Source organism: Phyllostomus hastatus, unplaced genomic scaffold, assembly GCF_019186645.2.
Source record: "Phyllostomus hastatus isolate PE091 unplaced genomic scaffold, TTU_PhHast_1.1 phas_contig_477, whole genome shotgun sequence".
Lineage (NCBI taxonomy): Eukaryota > Metazoa > Chordata > Mammalia > Chiroptera > Phyllostomidae > Phyllostomus > Phyllostomus hastatus.
The window spans coordinates 3669962-3690421 of NW_025333889.1; the positions used below are offsets into that span (position 1 = coordinate 3669962).

Below are 20460 nucleotides of genomic sequence, written 5' to 3' on the forward strand. Positions count from 1 at the left end.
TGCCCTGTCTTTACTCCCTAAAGCCCTCCCTCAGGGTGTGCCCTAGGGCCTAAAGCTCCCCCCCGACCCGCCTCACCACCACCCCTGGTCTGTCCCGCCACTCCAAGTGCCCCCTCCTCTGGGAGACCCCTCTGCCCCCGGAGGCCGACGTGACCTCGCCCTCCTGCAGCCCCGAGAGTGTGGGTGGCACTGGGCACCTTCTGTCACCAGCGTGCCATCAGCCCACCCGTGCACCCAGGCCTCGAGTTCCCGTCTCTCTGGGGCCCCTCCCCCCTCGGCGTAGCACACCGTAAGGATGGGGAGCCGCTGGCCAGGGATGGTTCGGTACTTCCTGTGTGCCGCCAGGTCCCCGCGGGGACCTGACATAGTGCAAGTCACGTAAGGACTGATGTCACGAGCTGGCCCAAAGGCCGTGGGAGCTGTGACTCCCGGAAAAGAGTGGGGATTGTGTGGCCAGGCTGGGCCGGGCCCTGCCCCCGGCAATGGCCCAGGTACTGGGGGACCGGCCCACCCCGGTCATCACCTCGGCGATCCTGGAGGACACGCTGAAGACCGTCTCCGCCACCGAGGCCCCGAGGTCCTCCTTACACCGCGCCAGCTCCTGCTCCGTGGACGCGTCCCAGGAAGAGCAGGTCTGGCTTGCTGCTGGGAGCGCCGTTCCCGGCGTGATCAGCACCCACCGAAGGTGCAGCCGCCGGCGGTGTCACGGCAGCCTCCTGCCCCTGAGCTCAGGGCGCCTGGGCTCCGTGGACCCGACCCCACTGCAGCATCCGGCCTTCCGGCCCCTCCTGTGCCTTTGCCCTCACTGGGCCCCACGCCACCTCCACACTCGGCCCAAATGCCTGCTCCGCCGCAGGCCCCGCCAGCTGCCAAGCCAGAGGCACGCTCTGTGCCTCTGACGGTCGCCCCATGGCAGCCTGCCTTCGGCTCACCTCTGGCCAGTGTTACTGCGCCCTGGGTATCTGTGAGCTGGCCTTGTCGCATGGGAGCCCCTCAGTGCCCCCAGCGCAGGCCTGCAGTGAGTGACACTGAACCAATGAGCCTCTCCTTCCAGAAGCTTCCACGGCCTCTTCCTCCCTCCCGGCCTAGAGAGGCGGGCCCCACTGTCCACGTACCGTGAAGGTCCAGCAGGCAGGACAGGACGTCTGCTGAGGCCATGCGCGTTCTTTCGTGGGAGTCGCAGGTGCTTGGGGCGATGAGTCCAACCAGCGTGCCGAACTGCCCCAGCTTCAGGGGGATCTGGGGGACGGGAGGCCTCAGGGGTCACGCCCTCTGCCCCCTCCGGCACACCAGGTGCTGCCCAGGGGCCAGATGGGGGGACCTCTGCTCTGAAAACACCACCCCGTCCGGGACGGGAGAGGGTGCTGCCGTCCAACTGCTGCCCGAGTGTCTGCCCCCCGGGCCCCGCAGCTGGGCCCCTGGAGGCTGAGCAGCCAGGCCCCGGGGCGCCGGGCGGACCTCGGGCCCAGGTTCCGAGTCCGGGCGCCTGTCTTGTTCCCATAACGGGGCCCTGGGTTCCACTTGGGGCCTCCCCGCTCACTGGCTGTGTGACCCGGGGCCCGTCTTCCTCCTTTGAGGATAGTGGCTCCCCCTCGTTCAGGCGGTGGGGTGGCGGGAGAACGGCGTCGGAAAACCCAGCACTGGGCCGCAGACCTGACGTAGCCCTTGTCCCACCCACCTCGTTCTCCCTGCGTCCCAGGCCTGAGACCTGGGGCTGGTCCCCAGGCCCCAGCCCCAGGACACCCCTGTCCTCCCACCTGTGCCGACCGCCCCCAGACACCAGAACGTCCGCGACGACGGAGCGGACAAACGCAGGAGGAGAGGTCCCCTCACGTCATGCCGGACGATGAGCCAGCAAAAACAGCTTGTCACTTTTCTAGGTGTCCGTGGTGCTCGTCAGTGGTGCTTCGTGAAATTTGTCCTTGTTTAGTGACTTATTTTCTCAGTTTAAGGACGCATGCATGTTTCTCACCCACGTGGTCCCCATCATGGTGCCCTTTGCCTTAGACGGGGTCGGCACCACGGCACCCACCTCAGGCCCCGTGAAACCGAGATCCACAGGAGCTGCAGCCCATCCTCTCCCTCGCTCCCCCACCCAGAGCCCCTGGCCGCCCCCCCGAGGGGTCTCACTGCCGTTCCCGGGCAAGGCGGCCTCGTCCCAAGGGACGCCGGCAGAACCCAGGCCGGGGCGGGGGCGAGGGGGTGGGGATGGGGCGCTCCGGCACTCACGCAGACGCCGATGCTTTCGACGTAGGCCTGCACGAGCCGAAGGTGCAGGTTCACCGCCTTCTCCCGCTCCCACTCTTTCTCCGACAGGATCCACTTCTCCAGGAGCTGCGGACAGAGCCAAGGACACAGAGGGGGCCTTAAAACCCCAGGGCCAAGCCTTCTCTGGCCCGCCATTGCCTTCATCATCCCGCCTGCTCAGAATCTGACTTCCGACGTCTCTGGCTGGTTCTAGACACTTCTGGTTTTCTTCGCAGGCCCCACCACTGCGGCGATGAGGTTTGGAGCGGGTGGGGGGAGCTCTCTTAGCAACCTCCCCGAGGCGGCTCCTGACTAATGAGTGTGTTGGGCCTTGGTCCAAATGTCTGCCAGCCCGCAGGGGGGCCAGACGTCCAGCCTGCCCTGCGGTCCAGCGCACCCACCATCACGAGTCCAACTACAGAGCTTAGTCGTACACGGAGCAGAAACTGGCAGAACCGAGAGGAGAAATAAACGATCCGCAGTGACAGAGATCTCAGTACCTCTTTCTCCGTAACTGAGAGAACAAGAGGGCAGGCCATCAGGAAGCATCCGGAAACCTGAACAACCCTGCCACCCGGCCCGTCTAACGGATGCTCAGGAACGCGACACGGCAGAAGTCTTCCCGAGCGCCCGCAGAGCCGTCACCAAAGACAGGCCGCCCCTGGACGACAGAATACGTCTCCACCGGTGGAGGAGGGTTCGAACCCCACAAAGCATGCCCTCCGACTACAGCAGAGGGAAAGTAGGAACCAACACCGGAATGACCGCCGGGGGAAAATCCTCAAACATCTGGAAATTTCTAGGAAACCCACGGGTCAAAGAGGAGATCGAAAGAGGAATCAGTATGTGTTTTGAACGGGAATGAAGTGAGGACACGACCCATCCGGGTCTGTGGGGCGCAGCCACCAAGAGCGAAGCCAGTGCCCCCCCCGCCCCACACACAGTCCACCGCCGACTCAAAGACATGTGGTCGCGCTGCAGCAGCCGAGACGGGACGGCGCTGGCGCCAACACAGGTGACTGCACCAGGGGAGCGGGACAGCGTTCAGCGACGGAGCCACATGTACGCGGTCAGGGCGCTTTTGACAAAGGTGCAAAGGTAATTAGCTCAATGGAGAAAAGACCATCTTTTCAACAAATGCTGCTGGAGCAATGGGTCACCTGTGTGCAGAAATACAAAAGTTAAGTAAACTCCCACCATGTGCAATGGTTAACCCTAACTATGTCATAGACCTCACTGCAAAAGCTGAGACTGTAGAGTTTTACAAGAAAATACTTGTGGTCTCGGGTGAGGCGACGATTTCCTAGATGGGGCGGCAAAACCGTGATCCATAAAAGAAAAAATGATGGTAAATTAGACTTCCTCAAAATTTGAAACGCCTGCTCTTCAAGAGAGACTGAGAAATTCGTGAAAAGACGAGCCACAGACCGAGAAAAAATATTTGCAAATTGCATCACTGATAAAGGGCTTGTATCTAGGAAATATGAAAACTCTGAAAACAGTAATAAGAAAAAAAATCTAATAAATAAAAACTACCAGCACCCTTCAAGAACGCCAGGACCATAAAAGATGAAGACCGAGGACCTGCTGCAGACCAAGGGGACCGAAGAGACGCGACAGTTTCGTCTGACCACGGTCCCGACTGGACCCGGAGTCCAGGGGGACACGCACAGGACGCTGCCGGAACAGCAAGTGAAACTCACCGCGGGCTGCCGACCACGGATTCGGATACAGCACCGCATCGATGTGAAGTGTCTGACCCCGATCAGTGCGTTGTTATATATAAAACACCACTCTGGGTCTGAATGTCCACAACTGACTCCCCATGATCTGAAAGGAGTGAGTGTGTGTGTGTGTGTGTGTGTGTGTGTGTGTGTGTCTGTGAAAGAGAGAGACAAGACAGAGGAAAAAAAAATCTGGCAAAATATTAAGAACTGTGAATCGGGGAGGAAGGTATACAAGAGCTCTTTTTTATCATACTTGCAACCTTTCAGCAAATTTGACATTTTAGCTGACTAAAATGACCGAAACAATGTTGAACTCGTACCCCGGTTTCCCACTGAGAGCCCGGCCCCCGGACCAGCTTCCCGGTGGGGTGAGGGGCGGCCCTGCCCGGCTCCCAGCCCTACGCCGGCCTCTCACCTGCACCACCTCCTGCAGCCCCCGGGGGTCCAGCTGCCTGCACATGAGGCCTCCCATCAGCTGCTCCAGGGCATGCAGGGTGTTCTCATACAGGGCCTACGACGGAAGGCAGCAGGGAGGGGCGCACAGCGTGAGACCGCCTGACAGTCGCCCCTTCTCCTTCCGCTCAGGTGCAGCTCTCCACCCTCGTCTTCTCAGGGGACGTACACGACCCCCTCTCAGGAGGGACCCGTTTCACAGGGAGGGAACGGAACTCCCAGAGCCCAGTCCCAGAGGCACGGATGGCTACCTGGCCTCAAAAGACTTGTCCTCCTTTTCCAACAGTGTTCCTGGGAAACAGCCCTCGGGTCTGGGACTACATTTCCCAGGACCCCCTGCCTCGAGGTGGCACCATGTGACTGGACTCTGGCCAACGGGAGGTGGGTGGAGCAGCTCCCGAATCTACACACTCCTCCTCTTCCTCTCCCGGCTTCGAGTCAGTGCCCCTGGGGACCTTCGGAAGCACTCACTGAAGACTGCAGGGCTCCTGAGTGGCCCTGTGGAGAAGCTCTGTCCCCACCCCCACCACCTACCCGCTCTCAGCTTCCGTCTCCTTAAACCGCAGAGATCTCAGGGTGTATCTGTTATAGCAGCCAGCACCGCCTCGCACTGACTGACACGGCCCGCCGCCCTTGGCTGCCTCCGACCACAGGCGGGTGGTTCGGGATGCGTGCGGAAGGACGCGCCCCAGTCCTGACCCAGAAGAGGAGGCGGCCCGGAGGGACCTACCGCGATGGACTCGTTGTCCTCCCCTGGGGGCGGGAGGGGAATCATGGACTGCATGCTGACGTCCATCAGCTCGCTGTTTTCCTCTGGGGAGTAGAACGGCGTCACTTTGCTGCGGACGGAGAAGGCGACAGGGTGGTCAGCAGGGAGCTGAGACCCGTGCGTGGCCCAGCCTGGGGAGTGGAGGGGTGTCCCACACCGAGAGAGGGGACCCGTGTCCCTGGTTGGCATGTTCCCCGGGCCCTGGCTTCACCCAACCACCCGTGCCCAGTGAGTGGGTCTGGCACTGTGGGGCAGACTCAGGGGTCAAGGCCACCTCTCCTCCTCGGTGCCTGCTCCGACCCTGTCCATCTACTGCTTAGAAACATTCCATGAGTCCTCCCTGACCCCACCACAGACGTGGTCCTCCCAGCTGGCTCAGGCCCAGGGCTTGGGGGTGACACCAGGACCCGCAGCAGGGGCATCTCCTCGGAGTTTATCAGAAATGCAGATTCCATGGCCCTGCCTCAGACCTCCTGAATAGAACCCCCCGGGGGGCGGGCCCAGCTCACCTGAGGTGCCAGAGGGCGTCCATGGCCATGGTGCGCACGGGAGAAGCCAGGCTGTCCGGTGGCTCCGCCTTGATGATCGCCTGTCCGGCAGAGCAGGGCAGTGACCAGCCTGGCCCCCCCCGAGTCCCAGGCCGGGTACGGCAGGGGCCCTTCACACACAGTGACCCCGGTGGGGGCAGTACTCCCAGTGTCAGCGCCCCAAAGGGCTGACATTTTTAGGGCCGCTTGACCTTTGACATTTGGGGGGGCAGGGGGCAAAAATCTAGTGGGAGGCACGGGGTTCAAGATGGGCGTGTGTACCCCGCTCAGGTCTGCTTTGCACGGGTGTCCCCTTGGGCAGACCACTCCCCCTGCCTGAGCCCAGCTTCCCTCACACGTAGGACAAGGGCCCAGCGGCCTCTTCCCCGGGGCTGCACCAGGCCGGCTCCAAACGACACATGCACGGCTCCTGGTCCCAGCAGGAGCCAGACGCATGCGCGCTCCCTTCTCCGTCCCTCCCGTCCCAGCCTGCTCTCGTGTCCCTCCCCAGCACGAGCGAGCGGGGTGCAGGGCCACGGCTTGGTAAGGGCGTGGCGAGGTCTGGGCCAGGGACGCGGGCCGTCCCACAAACTCCGTCAGCACCCGTCGCCGTTCCTCGCTTCTGGGAAATCGATACGTTCTGGATCTCACCAAAGCTCTGTGCAAAATTAGCTCTAAGCCGTGCCTGCAGCTGACGCCTACCCTCTAGGTCCTTCCTACAGAGAGACGCTGGGCTGCTACCGTGAGGCCGGCCCAGCCCTGCATCCCGGCCCTGAACCAGCCACCGCGGGGGCGCCCAGAGCACGGCTGTCTCGTGGCCAGATGTAGGGACGTCGCCTCAGGACGCATCCAATTGGACCAAAGCAGAACGGAGACAGGAAGGGGCTTCGGAGGTCTCTGCAGCCCACAGCCCGTCAGATGCCCTCAGGAACTGGGCACAGTGACAGGCCCCTGCGCCCAGAGCTGGGGACCCCGGGCTTACCACGAGGATGGCAGTGAGGGTCGTCTTTTGGGCAAACTGAAAGTCCTCCGTGTCCCTGAGGTTTTCGATGGCCTTGGTAACCTGCACCACACTCTTCATGAAGGCCATTTTGAGGCCGATGTCCTGTGTCCGGGCCAAGGCCAAGGGAAGGAAGAAGTCTGTCATGAGTGAACCCGAGGACCCCGAACCACAGGCCGTGGCCTGGACCCCACGCCACCTAGGGACGCGAGTTCCTCCTCGCACAGAGAGATGGCTGGCCCCCCACTGTCCGTCAGCCACGTGGCAGGGGCCTGAGGGCAGCAGGGCTGGTCGGCGGGCACCGTCGGGACCCAGGGCTCCGAGCCCTGTCTGTTGTCAGGGAGGCAGAGTGAGTGACTGAGAGAAGATCCTATTTGCTTTTGCGACGTGGATGAATCTTGAGGGCATTATGCAAAGTGAGACAAGCCAGACACGAAAGGACAAAACGTGTGCGATCCCGCTCAACCAAGGTCCCGGGAGCCAGCAGACTCGCAGGGACAGGAAGGGGAGCGGTGGGTGCCGGCCGTGGGCGGGGGGGGGCAGTCATCTGCTGGGTGCAGAGAGTCTGGCGGTGGCTGGCGGTGACAGTTGCGCGGCTACGTGAAGGTACGTAATGCCACTCAAAAATGGTCACGATGACAGACTGTGTGTGACGTGTGTTTTATCGCAATTTTTAAAAGTAACAGAATAGTGTTCACTTTATTCTCTGTGTTTTCTCCTCCTCGCTTTTCCGAGAGAGCCGCTAGTCCCTTTGCATTTCTGAAGAGAGCCCCTCATCTCGTCCCTTAGGGAAAGGTCTAGTAGGGTCAGGGGTCTGGGGTGGGGGGTGCAGAGGCCAGGGTAGAGGGAGGGGTGGAGACTGGAAGGGGGCTCGCCGTGTGACCTCTGCGGACTCACGCTCACCCCAGCATCTCCTGCTGCAGCAGAGCGCAGCACCCGTGGCCGGGGCAATGGGTCTCCCAAATGCTGGGAGTCAGGTCAGACTCCCAGGCGGCTCCGTGTGGGCCTGCCTGGGTCCAGGGCCTGGCCTCACCCCCACCCGGAGAGGGAGGCAGGGCGACTCCGACAGCCAGGCTGGAGGAGGGCGTCTCCCAGGTGCCGGAGGTGGGTCTGTGGCTCCCCAGAGTTACCTGGGAGCTGCTGGTGTAGTGGTGGATGATCTTCGCGGTGATGGGGGTGTCCACGTGGGTGAGCAGCATCTGCCAGTGGCAGTGCAGGGCCACACAGCTGTACATCACCATGAGGGCGCTCTTCACCGTCTCCCGCCTCCAGGGGTGGTCCTTCTGCAAGGCCCCCCGAGAAGGGGGAGGGACGTTGGCAGGGCAGTGGGGGCAACCGCCCGCTGGGAGGGAGCAGGGTCTGCCCCAGCTGCTCACGGACCGTCTCTGGTCACAAGACCAAGAGAGCCACTGAGTTGGCTGGAGGTGCCTACAACACTCCATTCACGAATTCATTCATTCAGCACCTTTTTGTTGAGCACCTACAACATGCCAGGCCCTGGGCGTGGCGAGGTGAGCAAGTCAGAGCAGGGCCAGACTGCGCATCAGCTGGGAGTGGCCAGCAGTGTGGACGCCCCTAAGCAGGGGCTGGCTGTGCGCACCTCCATGACGCCGCTGCCAGGTGCCTACTCTGGGCCAGGGGCTCCCAGGACGCTGGGGGTCTGGTGGGAGCAGACAGCCTCTCAGCCCACTGTGGACGTGAGTCCGGGGGGCTCTTGAGTCCCACCAGGCTTCAAGTACAAATCCAGGTCTCCAGCCCTGCTCCAGAGCAAGGGTCAAGGTCAAGGCCAAAGCTTGAGGCATCAGTGCCTCCAGGTCGCCCATCGGGGACTCCGCCAACAGGTGGCACCAGGCCCTGAAGCAGGGAGTTGGAGCAGGGGCTGGGCGTGGGCGGCTTGGGGCCAGCTCCCGGCTTCACTGCTGGCCGGCCGCAGGCCTTGTGGCGAGCTTCTGAGTCCTCGTCTACACGCCAGTGGCCATGACACCCGCCCCGTCCCAGCCCCACTGACTCACGGAGGCAGCACCTCCACTTCTGCAGACCCAGTGGGCCGGGCGAGGTCTGTGCCCCTGCAGGCCAGCCAGCACCCAGGTGCCCCCCTCCCCATCAGCAGCCAGGGGCCAGGGGGCCTCTGCAATAACTGCGCCTGGAAAGGCCCACCCGGTGTTCTCTGCGTCACCCGGCAGCCCAGGCTCCGTGGGAGGCGGCTCCGGATCCATCACTGGGCGACGGGAGACGTGGCGGGGGCTTCTCACTGCCCTCGAGGAAGAACCTGTTGCTCTAAGAGGCCCCCGGAGCCCTGAGGGAGCCTCACCCGCCAAGCGCCGATCTGCCAGGACTGCTCCGACTCCTGGATCCTCTCCTCGAAGTTGTGGAGCACGTTCAGCACCGTCTTCACCTGGCCCCGGGCGCACAGGCCGAAGCACAGGATCACGCCCTGCAGGCAGGCCCAGTCAGCTGGGGGGAGGGGTCGGTGGGGGCAGAGGCGGAGCCCCTGACACGCACACGTAAGCATGCACACACGTGCACATGCACAAGCACACATGTCCGCAGGCACCCATGAACACGCAGGTGCACACACACACACACACGCCACATCCCCTGGGGGGCCCAGAGCGCTCTGGCCGATAGGAGGGGCTGCAGGGCGCCTCACCTCCCGGTCGAAGTCCTTGCCGTAGTCCGTCTTGTACAGCAGCTCCAGCAGCAGCAGCTCCACCTTGCTGGCCTCCAGGCCTGTGGCCAGGGTGAAGCCCAGGGCCCGGTACAGAAAGCTCTGGAGGGCGGAGGACAAAGCTGGCTTCAGGCTCTGCCCTCTGCCCTGGGAGCGGGGAGGGTCGCTGAGTAGGGACTTCCCTGCACAGCCCTCTAACTGTTCAACATGCAGGTATCTTCCCACTGTGTACGTCCTTTAAAATAAATGTTCAGGGCCAGGTGGGCGGTCCGCACGAGGGCGAGCATACAATGAACGCTGGGGGCCACATTCAGCTCCTGCGCAAACTGAACCCATTTTCACTCCCACCGACCAATCCCGGAGGACCCACTCTCCACGTCCCGGCACACGGAGGGACGTTGTCGGCGAGAGGGGGCGTCCCCTTTTCACGAGTTTCTCTGTCAGTCTCGTTGCTCATCGTGGCGTATTCTCATCAGAGAATCCTTCCAATTTCCATGCACATTCCTTCCCCCGCTTTCCGTCCGGTTATTCTCTTACCTGGTTTTGTTTTTGTTTTTTTTTTTTTCATGGTGATACTCAATTTTATTTGCATTTTTATTTTAAAAGAAGATTTAAAATGACATTTCCAGATTCTGTTTCTACTAATTACATTTGTGGTTTTTTAAAATATATTTTATTGATTATGCTATTACAGTTGTCCCATTTCCCCCCTTCACTCCCCTCCACCCTGCACACCCTCCCACCCACATTCCCCCCTTTAGTTCATGTCCATGTGTCATAAGTTCTTTAGCTTCTGCACTTTCCCATTCTATTCTTGCCCTCCCCTGTCTGTTTTCTGACCTACCATCCATGCTACTTATTCTCTGTAACTTTTCCCCCTCTCTCCTCCTCCCACTCCCCTGTTGCTAACCCTCCACGTGATCTCCATTTCTGTGGCTCTGTTCCTGTTCTAGTTGTTTGCTTAGTTTGTTTTGGTTTTTGTTTTAGGTGTGGTTGTTAATAATTGTGAGTTTGCTGTCATTTTACTATACATGTTTTTTTATCTTCTTTTTCTTAGATAAGTCCCTTTAACATTTCATAAAACAAGGGCTTGGTGATGATGAACTCCTTTAACTTGTCCATCATCAAGTTAAAGGAGTTCTTACCTGGTTTTTATTGTTAAGGACTTGGTGTGAAAAATAAAAGAACTTGGTGTGTGTCCTTGAAAAAACAACCACAAACATATATTACCTCACTTGCTCCACGAAGCTCTAGAAAGTAACTATAACTTGTATCTGGAGGTGAGAAAGCAGGAAGGAAGCGGAAGGACCAGGGTTCGAAACCCAGCACAGTCTGAGGCTCGCGTCCCAACAAGCCCGCGTTGGAATTCTCAACTGGCAGCTCGTCTCGGGTGGAGTCCCCGAAGGTCTCATTTTCCGTTTGGTCTCTTTGTGGCAGCTTTGTTTTGTCACACAGGAAATTTCCACGGAGGACAGTGTCTTTCTTCTCCTTGGTTTCTGTTCCTGCACAGAAGGTGATGCAAATGCTCATCCACACTTTTCTCCGGCGGCTGCGCGGTGCCGAGGACCCTTCCACCTCCCGTCGTCCGGGGACAGCAAGCTCTCCCCGGGTGTGCTTCGTTGCCAAGGCACCCTTAGCTGCTCTCCCACAAGTTTTTCATTCAGACGAACTTAGAAGTAACGTTGTCAGAGTTCACGAACTTGCCGCACTCCTGTAAGTTACGTTGCAGGTCCGCTGGAGAACAGCGGACACCGTCAGGACACCGAGCCCCTCTGTGTGCGCACGGGAGCTCGGAGCTGTGTGCTCGGGGCTTCTCCCGGCTCCCCGCCCGCCTTGTAACTCTGTGTCCTTCGAGTCGGCCCCACATCGTCGTTTCCCAGAGTTAACATTCTGTGACCGAATATGTATCGATGATGTATTTTACCAGTGCGGTGGCGGTGGTGCTTTGAATAGGATGTTTCCATTTCACTGTGTTTTTGTTTTCTTTGTACGCAGGAAGACAATGATCTCGGCGTGTTCATGTTGGGACAAGACCGGCTCCATCTGCTGGGGTGACTCTTCTGGAGGCTGCTGGCACCCGCCCTCCCCCACTTTGAGGGGGCCCGTCCGGCAACGGAGAGCTTGGGGGGGGGGGGGTCCTGGTGAAGCTCCTTAAGCTGCCGTGTCCGAATGTTTCCTGAGCCAATACAATTCTATTTATTTATTTACCGTGTGTAAGGTAGGTGAGTTATTACAATATGGTTAAATCATATGCATTTTCTTTTCTTAAAAATACATTTTATTGATTATGCTATTACAGTCCTCCCATTTTCCCCCGTTTATTCCCCTTTGCCCTGTACACCCCCTCCCACCCACATCCCCCTTTAGTTCTTGGCCATGGGTCGTACATATAAGTTCTTTGGCTTCTACATTTCCTATACTATTCTTAACCTCCCCCTGTCTATTTTCTACTTACCATTTATGCTACTTATTCTCTGTACCTTTTCCCCTCTTTACCCCTCCCATTCTCCCGCTGATAACCCTCCACGTGATCTCCATTTCTGTGATTCTGTTCCTGTTCTAGTTGTTTGCTTTGTTTGTTTGTTTGTTTTAGATTTGGCTGTTGATACTTATGAGTTTGTCATTTCACTGTTCATATTTTTATCTTCATTTTCTTAGATAAGTCCCTTTAATATTTCATATAATAAGGACTGGGTGATGATGAAGTCCTTTAACTTGACCTTATCTAAGAAGCACTTTACCTGCCCTTCCATTCTAAATGATAGCTTTGCTGGGTACAGTAATCTTCTATGTAAGTACTTGCCTCTCATGACTTGGAATACTTCCTTCCAGCCCCTTCTTGCCTGCAAGGTCTCTTTTGAGAAATCAGCTGATGGTCTCATGGGAACTCCTTTGTAGGTAACTGTCTCCCTTTCTCTTGCTGCTTTTAAGATTCCTTATCTTTACTCTTGGCTAATGTAATTATGATATGGCTTGGTGTGTGCTTCTTTGGGACTCTGAGCTTCCTGGACTTCCTGAAAGTTTATTTCCTTTGCCAGATTGGGGAAGTTCTCCATTATTTTTTCAAATAACTTCCATTTCTTGTTCTTCCTCTCCTCCTCTGGCACCCGTATGATTCGGATATTGGAACATTTAAAGATGTCCTGGATGTCCCTAAGTCTCTCCTCATTCTTTTGAATTCTTGTTTCTTCATTCTGTTCTGGTTGAATGTTTATTTCTTCCTTCTGGCCCAAACCATTGATCTGAGTCCCAGTTTCCTTCCCGTCACTGTTGGTTCTCTGTACGTTTTCCTTTATTTCACTTTTCACAGCCTTCATTTTTCCCTCTAATTTGTGACCATATTCAACCAATTCTATGAGCATTTTGATTACCAGTGGTTTGAACTGTGCATCTGATAGGCTGGCTATCTCTTCATCGCTTAGTTGTATTTTTTCTGGAACTTTGATCTGTTCTTGCATTTAGGTTTTGTTTTTTTTGTTTTTTTTTTCTTTTTTGTCTCAGCATGCCTACTACGTATGTAGGGGGCGGAGCTTTAGGTGTTCACCAGGACAGGGCAACCCACGTCACTGGGTTGTGACGCTGTATGTGGGGGAGGGGTCCGAGAGGGAACAGTGCCGCTTGCTCCACTCTCTGCTGCCTTTCAGTCACTTCCCCCACTTCCCACAAGCAAATTAGGCCCTTCTGGTGCTGATTCCTGGGTGGGTGGGTTTGTGTACATTCTGGGACCCTGTGGGTCTCTCCAACGAACTCTCCTGTGAGGCTGGGAGTTTCTCCCGCTGCTGCAACCCCATAGGTTTTTACAGTCAGAGGTTTGAGACTTTTTGTTTCCCATGTTGGAACTCTGGGTGTGTGCTCTGTCTCGCTCCCCAGTTGTTCCTCCCAGTTTATCTGCACGAGAATGTGGGACCTCCCGCTCCACCAGCTGCCGCCTTCACCCGAGTCCTCTCTGCCCGGCTGCCCGTCTCCACCCCTCCTACCGGTCTGAGTATTTCTTCTTTAACTCCTTGGTTGTTGGACTTCCATACAGTTCGGTTTTCTGTCAGTTCTGGTTGTTTTTTGTTTTTATTTTTTTTGTCGTCCTTCTTTTGGCTGTGCGAGGAGGCAGTGTTTTGGCCTGAACCTCCATCTGGGCCAGAAGTAGGTACGCGTTTTCTTATCACACGCTAGATGCAACGTTCTAGCACATGGCATCTGGCCTTAAACTGACATCTGATAAGAGCTTATATCTGCAGGTCTATAGCACTCAGCCGCAGAAGATTTCTGCAAGACACACTTTACCCATTGCTATTTGACACCCTCCCCTGTAAGGGTATATATCTGAACACACACGGTTTTTGGCTGACACCTATTGAAACCTTTTAAACAACATCTTTATTGAGATAGAACTCACAGTCCATACAGTTAACCCCTTTGACGTTTACAAATCCAATGGTGTCTTCACAGACCGGTGTAACCGCCGTCACAGTCTCTGTCTGGAGTACCCGGCCCCCCAGAGGGAAAACCCCGCACCTAAGGGCAGTCGCCCCTCTTTCCCCAGCCTCTGGCAACCGCTAACCTACTTTCTGTCTCTACGGAGACGCCCGTCCTGGACACTTCATGGGAGCGGAGTCAGGCAGTCTGTGGTCTTGTGCACCCGCTGCGCCTGGCTTCCTCCCCTCGGCAGGTGTTCCAGGACCATTCCTCTTGCTCACCTGACGGTGATGACCCTGAGCGCTTACTGGCCATTCGTGCATCCTTTTTAAAGAAACATCTATTTGGATCCTTTGCTCGTACGTCGGCCCTTTCATGGCTGAGTAGCATTCCGCCGCATGGGGGAAGCGCGTTTGCTTGCGAATCCACCCACTGACGGGCCTCTGGGTTGCTCGCACTTCTTGGCCTCATGAATGATGCTTCCATGGACATGTAGGCACAGGATTGTGTGGGCACCTGTCATTCCCTCTCCTCTGGGGATTGCTAGGTCGTATGTGACCTCTGTCTTGCATGTTCTGAGGCGGCGCCAAGCTGCCGTTCAAAGCCACGGCACCGTTTCACATTCACGCTGGCAACACACGAGGGTTCGGATATCCCCGCACCTGCCAACTCTTGTTATCGTCTCACTCACTGCAGCCGCCCTCGTGTGTATGGAGTGGTGTCTCTCTGTGGTTCTGACCTGCGTTTCCCCGACGGTGATGATCCTGAGCACTGACTTGCCATTCGTGCATCTTTCTCAAAGAAACGTCTATTTGCATCCTTTGCTCATTTTTAACTGGCTCGTGTGTCATTCACCGGTGAGTGATAAGAGTCCTTTACATATTTCGGATACAAGCGTCCTACCAGGAACCTGATTTGCAAATATTTCCTATCATTCTATGGGGTGTCTCCTCGCTGCCTTGACGGCACTGTTTTCAGCGGAAGAGGGTTTCGTGTTGACTGTGCCCCATTTATTTATTTTTATGTCATCACTGGTGCTTTCAGTGTCACTTCTAAGACAGCTGTGCCCAAGCCACAGTCACAATGATCGCACCTGTTTTCTTCTGAGAGTTTTATGGGGTTTTAGCCTTCGTAGGCACGTCTGTGGTCCGCTTCGGGCCCGTCTTCGTGCGCGGGGCGAGCGGGCAGCCCAGCCTCAGCCTTCCGCAGGGCAGATGCCGCCGCCGTCCCAGCTCCGTTCGTTGAAACAGCCGTCGGTTCCCCGTTGCGCCGTCTTGGCTCCCTTGTCAAAAACCAGCTGACGGCGACGGTGAGGCTCCTGCCTGGACTCTCAGTTCTGCTCCCCAGTCTCTGTGTCTGTCCTCACGCTGGTGCCACCCGTCTTGGTCACCGCAGTCATGCGCGATAAGTTCCGAAGTGTGAGTCCTCCAACTCGGCCTCCTTTTCAAATCGTAATTATTTATGCTGCCTGTTCTGGGCCCCTGGCACTTGCACGTGAATTTTAAGTTCAGCAGATCAATCGCTGGGAAAAAAAAAAAATGTCCAGGCGGAATTATGCCAGAAGCCCTGTTGAACCTGTAGATAAACTTTGGGAGCATCATCATCGTTAACTGCACCGTCTTCCAGTCCGTGAACGTGGGGGGCCTCCCACTGACTGCAGCCTCCTCTGGCTTCTTTCAGCGACGTTCGCAGATTTGGAAAGGCTTTCCCGCAGTGAAATACGCACACGCGGCCGGAGGCCAGTGCCGGATGGATCGGGCGCAGGGAGCTGTGGCCAGCAGACTGCGGGGATCGGGGCGGGGCGGGATGAGGACTGCTGGGAGCCCAGCCCCGACCCCAGCCTGCCCCCTGCAACCGGGAGGCCCGTGGTTCAGTGTCGTCCTCACCTTTCCCTATTTATGGAAACCTGTCCGGACATCCCAGCCCTTGCCTGTGGGACTCGGCCCTGAGACAACTTCAGGTGGAGAGGGGAGTGAGAGGGACGGGGAAGCTGGTGGACCAGAGGAGAGAGTCCCAGCTCCAAAGCAGCACGTGGACCACCCTCCCAGGAGCCTGCGGGGCGCAGCCGCTCGCTCACACACAGTGCAACCTCTCCCTCCGCCTGGGGCCCCTCCCGGTCTGAAGGGCCCCCCGCGCCCGCCCCGGGGACCAACCTTCTCCAGCGAGGGGCTGTCAAAGCTCTCGATCTGGTTGTTCAGCTCCTTGCCCAGGCGCAGGCTCCAGTTGGAACCCCGCGTCTTCTTGAGGGAGTGTCTCAGAAACTGGGGAGGCAGGAGACGTCGGTGGGCGGTGCTCCCGGAGGGCTGGGAGACACTGAGCGGCGACCCACCCTCCCCAGCCTCTGGGTCCGTCACCGACCCACAGGGCCTGGATCCGGTCCTGTGGGCCCGTGGGTCTGGGCAACAGCCCTGGCTTGGGCTGCCGGGAGGGTGTCACCGCTGTGCGGACTTCCTGAGCACTTGGTGTCCCAGAATAGCAGGCCCCGAGTTCCCCCCTGCTGGGAGACACCGAAGTGGGCGTGCCTGGGGGCTCCCCAATCTCCTAACAGAAGGGGAACGTGTCCTTTTGGGACTCCTAAGCGCCCACGCGCCAGCCGCACAGAGTGCCCTGCACCCCTCCGGCCCCCTCACCCCCCACCCCGGGCTCAGCAGGCAGGGCCCCCTCGCTACCTGAATCAGCTTGTCCTCCCAGGTCTTCTGATTCCAGGTGAACTTAGTGTGTTCTGCAGAAAGAAGGGTCACCTGTGCCGCTGTCTTCAGCAGCTCCCCTCTGGGCCACCTCCTTAGCCTGTCCTGCAAAGCCCCTCGTGGGTCAGCCTGCCACCTGCTGCGCTTCCCTCCCCACCCTCCTGAGGACCAAACCCAGAGGTGCCGGCCCGCCCTGAGCCTTGGCTCCTGGTGCTCACGCCGCGTGAGTGGTAGCGCCCCAGCCTGCCCACGGAGAGGGCGGTCGACCCCGGGGTGGGGCCCCTGAGGCCCTCACCTTCCAGGTACTTGATCAGCAGTGGGATCTCCAGCTCCCACGTGTCGGCCATGGAGGGCGCAATGCTGTGGCTCAGGGTCCTCAGGAGGTTGAGCATGGCCACCCCCCTGCCCTCCCCTTCGTAGGGGGACGACATCAGCACCTGGTGGGGGAACCAGCCTCCAGTGGGGCTCCCTGCCTGCTCCGGAGGGGCCCTGGGCCCCTCACTCCGACAGGGAGACCAGGGACAAGGCCCTGTGTGCCTCCCCACCCCAGGCCTCCACGGAGCGTGGAGGAGCACCCAGAGTCCACACCGGGGCGCAGCACAGAGCCCGCCTCCCGGGGGCAGACAGGCCACCGTCCCGGGGATGAGCAGAGGAACCTGCGGGCAGATCCGAGCCCACGGTCCCTGATGTCTCCACGAGAGGGACACCGGGGGCCGGAAGGCTCTGCAGTGCCAAGCGTCCAGCTCCTGCCTGCCCCTGGGGGGGGGCTCTGGGAATTAGGGGCTCGAGGGAGAGGCGCCACAGGACACGGCCTCAGCCACACAGGGCGCCCCCCGGGGGAGCCACTCACCAGGAGGCGGGCCAGCAGCTTCTGCGGCGCGGGCAGGTCCACTGAGGGAGGAGGACATGGGACCCTCGCTGAAGCGCTTGGCCCAAACCACCAGGGTGTGCCCTCCCCCGGTGTCCCCAGGGGGGGCTTCGGCCGGGAAGGCGCTTCCCCAGCACCAGCCCATTGTCCCCGGGGTGGTGAATGGGTTGGCACGGCGGGGGTTGGGGGGGTCTATACAGACCGTCCCTTTAATAGGCTGACCCTGGGAGAATGGGAACCGCGCTGCGGGCGGGGGCTGGGAAGATGGCATGTGCAGGAGGAGCCCCTTTGTGCAGAGCCCCAGGCCCCCCACAAGAGCATCAAGGCAGCATCCGTCTCTCCTGTGAGCCTTGGCTTCCCCCCAGCCATCAGGGGTCAGACGCCCGCCCCCTCTGCCCCCAGCCGCCTCTGCCCCCAGCCGCGGGCCTTGGAGCCAGTGAGGCTGGGGGAAGCACTTGGACCACTGGGCCGGGGAGGGCCAGGCCTGCTGAGAAGCCCCAAGGGCAGGGGGCCCAGGAGAGGATGCACCCCGCCCCCCGGGGTTGGGGGTGGGGGCATGAGGAAGACCTCAGGGGGTGGCCTCGCTGGCTGCTCAGGGCAGGCCCCACCTTTTGCTGTCCCTGGGTCCTACAGGGTGACCAGAGTCACCCCCACTGTCAGCCGTGCCCATCAGCAAAGCCCCAGGCCCCGAGAGCAGCCCCCGGGGACCGCAGGGTCACCTCGCACAGAGGGGCCCTGTCACTTTGTGGAGAGTTTGATGTTGGCGGTGCTCAGCCACGGGGACCACAGTGGGGTGGTCTACACAGGACTCAGCCAGGAGGTCAGGGGTGCCCCTACCGGCTCACAGAAGCCCAGAGACATCACACCCGGGCAAGGCTGAGCCAGGACCTCCGGGGGGCAGGGGCGGGGCTGGGACTTGGGGATGTGGGGGCGGGAGGAGGGAGCGGCCAGAGGAAGTCTGTCCGACGGACAAAGGGCAGGCCCTCAGCCTGGCAGGCGGCCGGGGCTCCGGCATGCTTCCGGGAGGAGGGGGACCATCTGGGCACACAGGGCAGCCCACCTGCCCGATCCCACCAGCCGGCTCAGGGGGGCTGCCCACCGTGCCTGCTCCCGCCGGCCGCCCTGGGCTCTGTGCCACCGGCGTGGAGCTGGCGCTCCGCCAGGTTCGTGAGGCTGATGCAGATGGGCGTCAGGACCTCCACGTTATCTGTCTCCATGACGTAGCACAGGAGCCTCACCCAGAACTCCTGGGGGGAGGGGGGGAGGGGGCCAGGGTAGCCAGGCGCCCCATGGCCACGTGAGGACATGGGTTAAGCTCCCCCACGGTGAGAGCCTCAGCTCAGTGTTCCAGGGCTGCACCCCCACCCACCGGCAGCCTCCACCCCCTCGGGCTCTGCCGGCAACCCCGGGCTGTGTCTCGGCCCTCTGAGTGGCCCCGGCCCCGCTCCCGCCCCCCATATAGCGGAGGGAGTAACTCCCATCCCTGCCCACCCCCACCAACCCCCACCCACCACTTCCTCTTCGACCAGCACCACCACCCCCCACCCCAGTCCTGCAGAGGTGCACCCTGGGTAGATTCAGGCGTGCTGGCTGACTGTGATGGGGCCCCAGCTAATCCTGGGGACCCTCAGCCTCAGCCTCAGCCTCAGCCTCAGCCTCAGCCTCCCCCCAGACCCCTGGGAGTCTGGGGTGAGGGTCCTGTGCTACCAGCTACCAAGTCGGTCACGCGAGCTGCTGCAGCTGCCAGGACAAGCCCCCAGGGGGCACCGTGGCGAACCGGAAACGGGATCCTGTTCCCAGCTCCCCTGTGTGCCGCCTGCAAAGCCCGGGGGCAGCTAACATCTCCCTGGTCCTCCATTCCTTCACCCACAGAAGGAGGGGATACTGAGAGAGCCTAGCTCGTTGGTTGGTGGGGGTAACGGAACGAGGGTCCAGTCGCTGCGCACCCAGCACAGCGCCTGCCGAGTGCCGGGGTTCACGAGTCACTGTGTCTCTCTCTAAGGGAAGCCGCCCTGCACGGGGTGGCCTCAGTGGGTGGACAGTGACGCCCCCCCTTGATCCGTCACAGGAAGTTTCTCCTGTCATATTGCTACGTCACAGTGTATCACAATTAAAAGTTGACAGGCCCTGGCTGGCGTAGCTCAGTGGACTGAGCGCGGGCTGCAAACCCAAGTGTCGCAGGTTCGATTCCCAGTCAGGGCACATGCCTGGGTTGCAGGCCATGACCCCAGCAACCACGCATGGATGTTCCTCTCTCTCGATCTCCCTCTCTTCCCTCTCTAAAAATAAATAAATAAAATCTTAAAAAAAAAAAAGTTGACACGTCTGTTTCCCCTTAAGCCTGTGAACTCCTTGGGGTCATACTGAGTGCTTTCGGTGTACGGCCTCCTGCCTTTCACACAGTAGGAGCTTGCCAAACGTTTGTGGGCATCGGCCACTAAGATCATCTCTCTACCCACACCCACACACACGCCCCTAGACTGAAGGGGATTTAAGGTAACAAACACGTTTTAGGCAATAAGCCAACTGATGGACGTTGAGGCCTACTGTGTGCCAGGCACTGCCCTAGCATCCGGGGGCCCTAAGTTCCCCTCGAGCACCTGGCTCTGGAAATAGATCTCGAAGGACTAGAGCTCAGGCAAGAGGAAGATGCAGGCTCCCAGGCATCCCAGGCGGCGGGAACGGGAGAAGCGAAGGCACAGAACTCTGGGTGCACACCACTCCCCCGAGCCTGAGCCGTGCCAACGTGAGCCATCGGCGGCAGCGCGCCAGCCCGGTGGGCCGGGGGCAGGAGCCTCACTCACGTGGGTCATCCCACTGACCGCAGAGGTGATGATCTTCACGGTGTCCATGGTGACTTTGTGGACCATCTTTTCCTCCAGGTCCCTCTGGTGGAGGCTGTCCCGGCGATTCGTCTGGAATGCAGAACCAGGAGGTCCCTGCCCGGGGGGCTGGCAAGGGGCTTGCTGTGGCCTTGGGCATGGTCTCCTCGCCCCCACGGGGCTTGGCACTCCAATACTGAATCTCGGGACACTCAGAGCTGTGAATGTCTCTCTGTTTCCCAGACTCCTGCCTGTGTGGCTGCGCCCACCTTCACCTGCCGT

At 59.4% G+C, this 20460-nt stretch overlaps 1 protein-coding gene across 1 annotated transcript in view; it reads right to left on the minus strand.

Moving 5' to 3' along the window:
• The window catches only part of MROH2A (maestro heat like repeat family member 2A), a 41846-nt gene that overhangs the window by 8272 nt on the left and 13114 nt on the right, over positions 1-20460 (minus strand). The window contains exons 13-28 of the mRNA XM_045845734.1: positions 20161-20271; positions 18456-18603; positions 17339-17379; positions 16784-16925; positions 16471-16523; positions 15955-16062; positions 9374-9493; positions 9035-9157; positions 7854-8006; positions 6706-6828; positions 5706-5785; positions 5158-5266; positions 4390-4485; positions 2230-2334; positions 1116-1239; positions 524-642 (exon numbers count right to left, since the gene is read on the minus strand). Of these exons, the coding sequence (XP_045701690.1) occupies positions 524-642; positions 1116-1239; positions 2230-2334; positions 4390-4485; positions 5158-5266; positions 5706-5785; positions 6706-6828; positions 7854-8006; positions 9035-9157; positions 9374-9493; positions 15955-16062; positions 16471-16523; positions 16784-16925; positions 17339-17379; positions 18456-18603; positions 20161-20271 (1755 nt within the window). The remainder of the gene's footprint in view (positions 1-523; positions 643-1115; positions 1240-2229; positions 2335-4389; positions 4486-5157; positions 5267-5705; positions 5786-6705; positions 6829-7853; positions 8007-9034; positions 9158-9373; positions 9494-15954; positions 16063-16470; positions 16524-16783; positions 16926-17338; positions 17380-18455; positions 18604-20160; positions 20272-20460) is intronic.